Raw genomic sequence first — 12,293 nt, forward strand, 5'->3', positions numbered from 1 at the left:
TTGCACTTTGGGGAACCCTGCTCAGTGCAGTCATTGAACAATACCATATTGATATGCAATAATGTACAAAACAAGTTTCCCCCCACTTTCGTGCAGTAAATCTGGGTACTGTTTTGCCCGGTCTCTGGCTGAAATATTCGTAGGTAAATGTGATCTTTGAGCATTCGCCATTTTTGTTTGTTGTCTCTGAGCGCCGCGCACTGTTGCCAACTCCTCAGTAAAGAAAGTCGCTGTTGGCTGTCCTTAAAGTCGCTAGAAGTCGCGAAATGATGTCATCGCCTAATTTGCATATTTCCCAGTTTGCATGTAATTGTAATCAACGTTGTAGGAGAGAGGAATAACGTCGTGGAAGAGACCAAAAAGTGAATATAAAAAAAACAAAATATGTTTCTGTACTAGAGGCTAAATGCTGTGGTTTATTTTAGTATGACAGTGAAGAAACATTTTCATTTATATTCCGCTCCATAAGTCTGGATGGGATCTGTAGTGACTTTGTGCATGCGTGATTCATCTGTCGTCTGGCCGCAGAGTGATGTGGGTCTCCCCTAATCAGACACTGGGACTGCTGTGGGGTTACTGGACTGACAGCCTGTGCTATGGAAGGGGGAGAAGCTCACAGCAGCACCTGCTGCTTGTTGAGGACAGTAACTGCAGAATGAGCCGAGTTTTCCTATCAGAGTCTCCAAAACGGCAGAAAAAGTCACTAGATTTCTGGCTAGTCGCTTTAGACAAAAAAGTCACTAGGACGCTTTGGAAAGTCGCTAGATTTAGCGAGAAAGTCGCTAAGTTGGCAACACTGGCGCCGCGCTCCGCATCAGTTTGTGCTTCCAGTGTGTGTGAATGCGTGAACTGATGACGTCAGGCCGGGCGGCACATAAAAACTCACAACTCCATTTCTATTGGTTATAGTTTTCTCATTTTATGCCGAAATTGTGAAATCAAGTGGGACCCGCATATTTCTCTTTTTTTTCGTGGAAATGGGAAATTATTGCGGGAATTATGCACTGTTTTGCGGGGATTATGTGGCCTTTTGAGAAATGATTGACCCCCGCATAATCAGCGGCATTTTGGTGATTAATGCAGGAATTCATGCGATCGCAAAATCGCGTTTTTCTGGAGGGTCTAATATTAAATTATATTATATTATATTATATTATACCAGACTTATTCTAAGACTATATTAGACATTTAATTTGAAAAAAAAAAAGTTGAATTACCATAATTACTTTTAAGTTTCATGTTTCAGTGAAAAATTCAGTTACAATGAAATCTATTGGGTTCATTGACTCAGTGACACAAAATTGATTGTAAAATCTTTGTTTATTGTTAGTGATTTAATTTTATTATTTTAAGTAAGTGATGTGATTTAAGTTTTTTTTTTTCAAGGAAATCTTTATTGTTGTATAAGACCCCTTTGAAGAATCCCACTTTGAGGTGTTCATTTGTCAGTTCAGGTGAACTCTCTGAACCCCAGAAGCTGTTGGTGCAAACAATAGTTTATGAGTATAAAGTTCATGGTCCAGTTGTGTTACTGCCACCATCAGGAAGAAAACACAAACTATCACCTGCTGCTGAGAGACCATTGGTCAGGATGGTCAAGAGTCAAGCAAGAATCATCAGAAAGCAGGTGTGAATGAATGAGAAGCTGCTGGAACACAGCTGTCAGTGTCCACAGGGTTTGACATCAACATGAGCTGAGAGGATCCATGAAGAAGGAAGTTCTTCCTCTAGAAGCAGAACCTTAAAGCTCCACTCAAGTCTGCTGCTGATCACATGGACAAAGAAAAGACCCTCTGGAGGAAAGTTCTGTGGTCAGATGGAAGAAAAACTGAGCATAAATATGTTTGGAGGAGAGAAGATGAGGCCTTTAACCCCAAGAACACCAGACCTACCATCCAGCATGGTGGTGGCAGTATCATGCTCTGTGGAACTGGAGCTTTACACAAAGTAAACAGAATAATGAAGAAAGAGGATCATCTCCACATTATTCAGGAAAACCTCAAATCAGCACCAGAAGGTTGATCTTGGACACAGTTGGATGTTCCAATGAGCTTAAACACACATCAGACGTGGTAAAGAAATGGTTCAATCAGAATAGAATGAAGGTTCTAGACTGGTCTCCCCAAAGTCCTGACTTAAACCTCAAAAACTTGAAAGAGCCACAAAATGAACTTGAAAACATGAAGAGACAAGTCAGCAACAGGATTTTCATCCAGGAGACCAGAATACTGAGAGGATACACTTACAGTTTACAGCAGAAGTGAGAACAAAACTGTGTAAAATCATTTAAATGTCAAATCATTCACAACTGGATCACTGCACAGTAACTGCATCACTTCTAAGATAAACCGTTGGGTGTTTTGTGTTCTGTAAAATTAAAAACTATCAGTGTCACACCTTAAAATCACAACATGTGTTTCTTCACCTGCAGCTGAGGGGAAATTATTCAGAAACCTTCAATCAACTCCAGCAGGAGAAACAGAAAAATGAGACTCTGAACAGTCGTCTGGAAGAGGTAAAACTCACCATTCTTTCAAATCAAATCACTGACACTTTCACTGAACTCTGTCTCACTGTGATGGAAAATATAGTGGATAGGATTAATGAAACTAACTTTGAACAGAAACAGTGATCAGTGGTCAGTAAAAGGAAGTCAAGTTTGGAAACATTGTGGTGTCACTTCCACTGCAGAAACATCCACATCCATCATTCTGAAAGCAACAATTATCTTCCTATACCACTAAACTACATTCTCATTTTTCACACAAATCTATTTTCTCTCTAGAATTCTCAGACTGTGACGTTGTAGGAAAAGTTTAGAGTTTGAAAGAGCCACAAAGTTTCCTGAAGAAGACATAAAACAGAAACAGGACTTTCATCCAGGAGACCAGGATTCATGTTCCATGTGGAACCTTTATTCTGACACTTTGGTTTCACTTTCATTCACTGCTTGGTTCCATTTCTGCAACCAGAACTCTGCAGTTAGAAAAACACCATGATTTGGGTTCAAATATGAACCTTTCAGAACATGTTTGAAGACTTTCCTCCATTTTCTCTGTTACCAGGTTGACAAGAAATAAAAGAAAAGATGTTGATTAGAAACATATTAGTGAGAATCAAACATGTAGTTTAGTTAAATATGAACATGATTGTTGAGAGACAGAGTTACCTGAATTAAAATAAGGTGATAAAGTGAATGTTCCAAGCAGCTGGTTCAGAGGAGAACTTCCTCACCATCTAAAGCTACAGAAACAGAGATTTAAGCAGAACTCAGCTTTGTTACATGAACATGCTTTTAATGAGTCTCCAACCAATCAGAAGTCACACATTAATGTCATGTAATGATGTGTTCAGATTAATATTTTGTTTTCTCTCTCTCTTGTTTCCAGCTCCAGAATGAGAAGAAAATGGCGACAGAGTCTGTGGGAGAGTTGAGTACAGAACTTGAAAACGAAAATAAGGAGGTTGATCCACTGTCATCCCTCTTCTATCTGTTTTCATAGGAAATTGAAATAAAAATACTTACCTTAAAATACCCATAAAAACTAATTTAAAAACCACTAAATATCTCAGATTCAGTCTTGTGGCTTCATTGATTTAATGATACAAACTTGATTGTTCAGTAGGAGAAAATTTGATAAACTCTTTATTTTGCTGATGAAAGTTTGGGAAGAAAATATTTCAGAGTGAAGAGACATTTGTCAGAGTACATGTTGAATGAAAAGCTGAAGTCATGAAGTCAATGCTGGTCTGTTATCACTTGAACAAATATGTGTGTTTGAGTGTGTTTTGTTATTTTTTTTATCTCAGCTGGAGGAGATCAGTCGAACAAACTCAGTCAGTGGGAGATCAACAATATCACCCATAACTGTAGAAGAGGTCCATCAAAACGGCCTCTACATCCGTCTCAAGAACATTTCCTCTGAGGTAATGTTGTTTACATGTAGATGAACTTTCTGAATACTGTGTAAACATGTACAATAAGTTTTATATCAATATGATGATCAAATATATCCACAGATATTCTAAATGGTTCATTAAATAACAGCTAATGCTGTTAACATCAGAGTGTATTTTGTCTGTAGGTCAACATGTAAAGAGGTCATCATTTTATTTGTGGACACCATGTATGAAACACACACTGGAGATGATTTAGTTTTTCTACCTTTGGTGTCTAATTTTCCTCCTGCAGGAGATAAATCTGGGAGACTGGAAGTTAAAACTACTGAAGAACAACAGAGAAACAGACGCATACACAATTAAGGAGTCATTCAAACTTCAGGCTGGAGGAATTCTCTGTGTGAGTCTGAACTTTTCACTTTGTTATATTTTTTACTTTTTAAAACTTCTTTATTATTTTAATTGTGTTTGTAAATCTGTAACTTTTGAATGTACTATCTTTATAGATCTCCTCCCAACGCTATCCAAGCAAACCTCCTGGAGATGTTAAACAGGTGTGGTTGGACATGATGAACTGGAGTCCTGCAGACAAACTGCAGATCTACCTCATCAGCAACAATGGAGAGACCTTCAGACTGCTGTAATTTAAATACACATGTGAAACATCTTTTTTTTTTAAAATTTCTGCATTATTCAAAGTAAGCCTTTGTTTTTTCTGAATATCAAATTTATATGATCTTTTTTAAAATCATTTTTTAGTTTTATTTTTAACAACTTGTTTTCAAATGTTCTCATTAGTTCATGTTCAGTTCTGTGGAAAACTCATCAGGTTTGTTGTTTTATCAAAGTTGTAATGAGCAGAAGATAGAACAAGAAAAGACCAGAAATATGTACAACATTAAAACAATCAGAACAAAATGTTTTCTACAAGTTAAAGTCAGTTTTTAGTTTAACCTCCTTTTGCTGTTCTTCAAACTTCATGTGTCGACTGTCTTCAGGTTTTCTTCAGTAATCTTGTATTTTATTCAATAAATCTTCTTTCACTGAACAGAGTTCTTCTTTGGACTTTAAGTGTGTTTAATTTGTTTCTCTGTCTGCTTGATCTCATAGTTTTTATAATATTCAGGTCTGGACACATTCAGGGTTTTATCAGCTGTTTTTGTCTCCAAACAGGATTTTGCTGCAATAGTTGGATCAGTTTCTAATCAAGTTTCCAGTTCAGAAGGAACAGCATCATGAAATGAAATCTGTCTGAACTTTATAGAATTCATGATTCTATCAGTTTGTATAACATCCTGACAACACTGACAGAAACACAACACAAACTGTAAAACGTATGTTTTATTGTAAAGCACAATAGTCCCTATGTACAGGATTGCGTTTTTTATGTCATTTCCAGTAATGTGCTGCAACCAAACCATCACAGAGACATTAAAAGAACAACCTGATATTATATCTATAGATGTCTTTAAAACAACAGAATTAAAGGTTGATTTACTGTAGAAGTTACACTGAAGTTGTCAAACTGAGCTTCTTGTTTCTAAAGAGTCTTTAGATGAATTCTGATGATTATGAATAAATACATCATATTTTTCTAGATTTTGTTTCTTGTTTGTTGTTGTTTTATTTATTTCAGCAGCCTTGAATGTGTGAAGTTGCATTTATAAATGATGTTTTAATTTCTGTGGAAGTTGTGCAGCTGAGCTCAGAAATCGGATGAACAAAGATTTACGTTTGGATTCCAGTTAAAAATGTGGAGTATCAGCTTTGAATGTGGGATAATCTCACTAGTTACACTTTAACTCCAGTCTGACTGTGGAGGTCAGTTCACTGGTAGAAGTGAAAGTGAAAGTGTCTCATGTTTGCTTTTTATGGCTTGTCTGACTTCAGATAAGCTCTGACCTCAATAACCACTGGATTGTTTTACTACTGAGAGATAAAAGCACCAGTTAATCATCAACCTTCTTCCACTGTGCTGCCATGTTGATATGCAGAGTTGGTTGAACTGATCATAGTAGCTGCTGGGTTTCTTTTAAGATAAGTTTTTTGTTATTTAAACTGGATTTTTTTTTATGTTTCCAACTGAACAGAAAAGTCTAAAATTATTGAAACTCATGTCCATTTAAATTTGTAGAGACTTTCTGATTCACCAGTAGTTTCTTTATTTCTTTTTTTCTGGCTGCAAATCCTATAAACCAGTGAAATAAGATGGTAAAACATGAATGTTTCAGGTAAAATGATCGGTTGAACTCCATAGGAACTTTATTGGAATTGATACTGTCAGGCCAGCAGCAGCTGGGCCTAATTGAGCATGATTCTGTGGTTTTGTTGTGTATGCTTTTCCTTCTCTCTCTCTTGGTGTGGCTCAGCAGGCAGGAGTGGCAACAGGTGTTCTTTATTCAATCATGATCGCTGGGCGGGGAAGCAGCTGAGAGCAGCTCATCAGATCATCACAATCTCCTTCATAAGCAGATGCTGCCTGCTCCTCAGCACCGGATCGTAGCAATAGCAACGTTCATTCCTGTAATCACTCACCTGATTCCTTTACCACTTCTCACCGTCATCCGTCCCTAACTCCGCTCTTTGTTCTTCTCTCCAGTCACCGGTTCAGCCGTTCCAGTTTCTGCCTCGCCACAGCCACCTGCTACGTATCGTCTGCTCATTTGAGGAAGTACGGCAGAGACGTTTCAGCCTTCCGGCGTTCCTCTCATACATCGATGGTTGCCTTTGTTCCAACTACGTTTCATCTGCTGATTGTTTGAGGGAGTTCGGCGGAGACGTTCCTGCTAATTCGGCGTTCCTTTCATACATCGTTGTAAAAACCCAATTCACCCTTTGTCAGCCCTCTGATTGGTTCCTGGCTCGACCAATCAGAAAAATCCTTCGCCGTTGCCCAACTTCCGGTTGGACATTTGGCCTCGGCTCTATCACAACATCACAACAACTGAACAAGAGTAGATTTAAAATGGTTAAACGGTGTGCATGGGGGACTTGTAAAAGTGACTCTCGCTATCCTGAGAGAAGCCCAGGAGTATATTTTATCCCATTCCCGAAACCGAAAGTACATTACGAAAAATGTTTACTTTGGATACGTTTATGCGGACGTCCGCACTGGCAGCTAAATCCGTCCAAAATAACGAAATACACGTACATCTGCTCTGAGGTAAGTTGGCACATTATTCTTTACAGTAGTAATGTCACAATTTAAGAGCTAATGTTAGTGGTTGTACTTAGGTTTTATAGGCATTTATTTCCTTCTGCTAGCCAAAATTGGCATTATAGCTGTCGTAGCCACTAGCTGTCATAGCATGATTGTGTTCGCATGCCAAGATGATGCCATTCTGTAACATCTGTTTATATTTTTATGAAAGCACTTTGTTGATGGGGCACCAAGTGATCGATACCCAAACCCCGTGGATGCAACAGGAAAGTCTGTTAAGCCTTGCAGACTTAACCCCAAAAGGTAACGCTTGTAAAACAAAAGTGCTTAATTATATTTTATACCTTATGTACTAATTCTTGCTGCATTGTCATGTCTCTGTAATGTTTATTATGATAGTACTTATCAGAGTGCTTGTGAAGGCTCTCAGTCGTACAGGAAGGATCCATTGTAGGAAGGATTTCAGTCGTCATCTGTACTAGTAGGAAACGTCCAGACTCCTTCCTACAAGTACAGATGACGACTGAAGAAACCCTTCGTACTTATCAGAGTGCTTATCTATTAAGGATAAGACAGCTCTTTTGCCTGTTGAGATAAGAATGAAAGATTTTTTTAAAAATATATTTTCTATTGTTATATTTTAAAATACTGTAGTTATGTTATGATAGCAGATGTGATTGTGAAACATCATGTATGGGCTCAAAAATAGTCACTACTTCAGATTAATGAGAACTTCTTCCAAATGAGCTCTCAGCAGCTGTGGGATTCTACAACTGTGTCCCAAAACTACATGCATTGACTGACCACCTTTATAATACCAAATCCCCAAGTTTTTACCCAAATTGATCCTATTGGAAAACAGGCATTTGACGCAGAGAATTATAAAAAAAAAAGAAAAAAACTGTATCAACAAATTTTATTCTTACAAAGAACAATCCAACAGAATTGATTTTTTATTTCCCATGTACGATGGTTATATGGCATATACATAACACTATTTTTACTCTTGCGGTAACATCACACCTCATATCAGAATATATGTATTCTTAATTTTTAGACAAAGGCTGCATCAGCAGAGTGAGAGCGGCAGTTTGGCAAGCCCAGGTCATACCATGGCTGAAGATACAGCACAGACCAGTAACGTGGCAGAAGAAGACGCACAGCAAAGCAGCATAGCAGAAGAGAAAGAAGAGATTGGCAGCGGCACAGAAGAGACGAAAGAGATTGGCAGCAGGGCAGAAGAGAGAACAAACCCAGGAGAGACCTGTTACACTGCAGAAGACACAGCACAGCCCAACACAGTCGGACACATGTCAGAAAACGCTCAGTATCTGTCATTTTTATATGTTTCCTGTGGATGTAGGATATGAAAAAAGAAAAGTCAGTTCAGAAACATTTTTATGCAATACATTTGTATACTTGTTTAATGCAATTAAAGTAATTGATTCATTTTATCACTGTTCTTTAATAGTCTACAAGGATCTTTTACTTGTTCATTCATCAGATTGTTCACGGTTATTACATTGATATTTTTGGTTTACCTCTTCATATGCCTCAAAGTGACCTTTCTCTTTCTTTTAAGTTTGGCTTTCAATGGCTTAATGTGTGACACAGGTTCATTCCCTATTGTTTTTCCACGTGGTTTGTGCCACATTTGTGGCATACTAGTGCAGGATAGTGGATTTGAGACCTCTTTTTGACCACGCTGAAGATCCAATGTGTACATTAATCCAACAATATGGGAACAGTAACCAGCAGACCTGAAAATATAAGCACATTTTTGCATAATAATGAATATATAACATATGCCTAGCTAGTGTGATAATTACTTGATTAATTACTTAATATTACTACAGTGTTAATATTGTATAATTCACTTACCCTGCAGTGCAGGAGCAGTTCTGACCTGTGATGACTCCATCTGGAGTTACATGTACAGAAAGTAAATGAGGTTTCTCTCTTTTTCGCATGGATCTGTAGCATTTTGCATTTATAGAAGTATCTGTGAAAGTTATGTCACGTACATAACTCTCCAAAGCATACTGAAGGCCCTGTTGTCTACACTTTGAGGATATTTGAGAGCCCTGGCTCGAAAACTGGTCACATATAGCCTGTAAAGGTAAGTCTGTGGCTGGGAGTGTGCTATTAGCATGTTGACCTGCCATCCCGGTCCCGGTTTGTGATCAGGTGCTGGTTTGAGGTCCCGTTAGGTCACCCTATATTCAATCGCGCCAAGCAGAAAGGGGGAAACAGCGCCCCCTCTGGTGGATAAATGAATCTGTTTTATCCAATGTTAGCTAAACTAAGAAAATATCGTGTTTTGGAGGGAAGACAACATTTTGCGAAGCCACAATATTGTACAAGAGATGTTCCTCTTCATTTATATAATGATTCTGTTTTTGTTTCTGTATATTAAAATGCTGTATAAGGCAATGGAAAAAGTCGTTTTTACAATGGGAGTGAATGGAGAGGCAGACTTGGTTGTCCGACCAAGCAACAAACTCGTGGGGGGGCGGGGCTTGACAAAGGGTGAATTGTCTCTATATGGGCCATTCTCAGTGGTGGCCGGTGAAAAAAAAATCTTGGTGGGGCTGGTGTGCCAACAGATTTCCCTGCCTAATCTAGCATAAGCATAATAATACACAATAATAATAATAATAATACAATAATATAACAATAATAATTTAATTTCAGTTTCCAGTTTCACAGAAGAAGAAACAATTTACAGACATATTAGACGTTATGCTATCAATGTAGGTTGAGTTATTTTTGAAGAGAGAATGAAAGAGAACATTTCCTATAAAAATGTAACATACAAAGAATTGAGAACCAACCAACCAACCCACAACTATATTATTATTACATACTGCCCATTGAATGTAAAATAAACTTAAAAGACACTCTGTCTGTGCTCCTGTGTGTCTGTTCCTCTGTGAGTCTCTGTTCCTGTGTGTCTATTTTTCTGTGTGCATGTGTTTGTCTCTCTCTCTAGGTTTTATTTATACAAGAATCTTCTCCCTCCTCTTTTCCTCCCGATGTAGGACGGAGTCTGGGAGTCGCACTACGAAAAAAAACTAGCGCTGGCTCCTCAAGTAGCTCTAGCGATCATAGACGTTCACGCTTTTTACGTAGCAGTTGGGGCGACATTTCCAGCGCCCCATCGGCGTTAAATTTGGCGACGCCGATAGGCCAATTATCAGTAATTTTCCCCGAGCAACCATAACCTGATTGGCTATTGAGCTTGTCGTTCAGTATAGCCTTCTTTAACCCTTGCCTCAGGTTAAATCAGGACCAGCTCTCCGTTTAAAGGGTTAGATTCTATCTGCCTATTAGTATTCCACCTAACAGGTTTCAGCAGAATAATTAAGCTGGTGTCGAGGAATACTCGCCTAGGTCCTAACTGTCTTCTTCCAAACGTCTTACCCCTCTTACTCCAATAAATACTCTCTTACTAAGCAGCCCTCCTAAGTAGTAGAATTGATTTATTGACCACGTTTGTTAACGACAGCTTTCCTCTTAAAACTGTGGCACTTGTTGATATTCCTAGGTTCGTTTTAGAGGTTTGGAAAACTAACCTCAGGGGTAATGTTTAAATAACTAGTTGGATTAAAGTAACCTTTAAGAACCATTAGATTTAATGCACACAATCAACTTAACTTTTTACCACTTTGCAGAATAGGTGAATCATAATCATTTCATTAGACTTCTCTTTAAATGCAATATAGCGTTTTATTAAGCAAGTTTTAGCAAGGGCACAGCATCAATTCATGATTAAACAATTTAATTATTTCTGATTATTTCAAACTAAACTAAACTAAGCTGAGCGTACCTAAGAATCTTCTCTAATTAGTAAATTTAGGAGAGAGAGCGGACAGCCAGGCCTTAGCTGCCACGCCCGGTCTTGACCTGCGTCTAGTTGAACTCCTCCGTGGACCAGCAGACTCGGTACGAAGTCTTCTTCGTGGGCAGAGGGTGTTCTTCATAGGCAGGGGGAGTGGAGAGGTCCCGATAGCCAATCGTTGGTCTGGCAGTTATCTTTAGTAGCAGCTGGAACACAAGTGCGGGCGTCTCAGCTGTCTTCTCAGTCGGATGGTGGTGGTGGAAAGCCCCCGTCTCATCAGGCTGTGGTGGGTCACTGGGTCTTCCAGCCCCTGGAGTGGAGCAGCCCTCTGCTGCTGCCTCCTGTGCCTCTCTGGATGCCATGGGTGCTTGCCTCTCTTCATCTCTTTGGACAACTGCAGACCTCTCAGGACTCTCTGTCTGGCAAAGTGTGGTCTTCGCTTGTTGAACAAAGTCAGACAAAGACTTTGCCTCCAACGATGTTCTCAGCGAACTCTGGAGCCTAAGTCCTGCGTTGTCTTCACGTCTCTTGGGCAAAAGGGTCCGGTGAAGATTCTTCAGAACTCTAGCGATGCTCCCCGGCAGCTCCGGCGAGCAGCATCTCCCCCTCCAGGGGAGAACTCCCAATTCAGTGTCTGTGTCTCTGGGTTTTATACCCTAGCTCGACTTCAGCTTAGCACATACACATTTTCACACACAATTCTAACTAATAGGTACGCCCAGGTAATTAATTCATAGGTTTAAGACACAACCTTCTTCCTATCACGCATACATCATTCTTTCCATCTTTTCTGTTAACACATCCACTTGTTACACACACTTCAGTTGTCATGACAATGTAGGCCTGAGCCCATCCTGTCATCCTGTGGAAACTCCAAGTTCCTCATTTCTGAGGAGACTTCTGCTTTTCCCATCCTGTCTGCATACAGCTCAGAACAGCACAGATTACTTCCATTCAAAACTCACTTAGTTACACTGAATCACTTCTTTAAATCATTTTTCTTAGCATGATCAAATAACTTATTTTAAATCATTCTCTTCTATAGCAATCATCATTTCCAGAATATATATCAGCCTATTAAAATCATTCTTGCATCAAACATAAGCATAATCATGTGGTTAACTTATATAGTTTCTCATTTTAACTTTTCATTGGTCTGCTTAAAGCTTTTATTTAGGTGGTGGTTGCTCCTGGGATCTCAAATAACTAGGCCCCACTTGACACCCTCTCCTTGAGATCACAGGTAGCTAACACCAGGTCATTTTAAAAGATACTCATCATCCTCTGGAGCAGACAGGTTAACCACACCACCCAGCTGCGTCCGTCCATCGTCTTCAGTGGTGACGGTCACTTCCCCAGCGATCTGCAACAGTTCGGATGTGTCCTCACAGC

General features: G+C 39.2%; 1 protein-coding gene across 11 annotated transcripts in view; it reads left to right on the forward strand.

Annotated features, from left to right (window-relative positions):
• The window catches only part of LOC110972002 (golgin subfamily A member 6-like protein 22), a 162,133-nt gene that overhangs the window by 25,991 nt on the left and 123,849 nt on the right, over positions 1-12,293 (forward strand). For 7 of the 11 annotated variants that reach the window (XM_051943893.1, XM_051943892.1, XM_051943894.1 and 4 more), the window contains 5 exons: positions 2,432-2,515; positions 3,390-3,464; positions 3,811-3,927; positions 4,193-4,300; positions 4,407-5,411. In XM_051943893.1, coding sequence (XP_051799853.1) covers positions 2,432-2,515; positions 3,390-3,464; positions 3,811-3,927; positions 4,193-4,300; positions 4,407-4,544 — 522 coding nt within the window. In that variant the 3' untranslated portion in view covers positions 4,545-5,411. Of the gene's footprint in view, positions 1-2,431; positions 2,516-3,389; positions 3,465-3,808; positions 3,928-4,192; positions 4,301-4,406; positions 5,412-12,293 lie in introns of those variants that run through there. The other 4 variants (XR_007939710.1, XM_051943898.1, XM_051943900.1 and 1 more) reach the window with 4 other exon arrangements.

The sequence above is a fragment of the Acanthochromis polyacanthus genome, chromosome 23 (assembly GCF_021347895.1).
Source record: "Acanthochromis polyacanthus isolate Apoly-LR-REF ecotype Palm Island chromosome 23, KAUST_Apoly_ChrSc, whole genome shotgun sequence".
NCBI lineage: Eukaryota > Metazoa > Chordata > Actinopteri > Pomacentridae > Acanthochromis > Acanthochromis polyacanthus.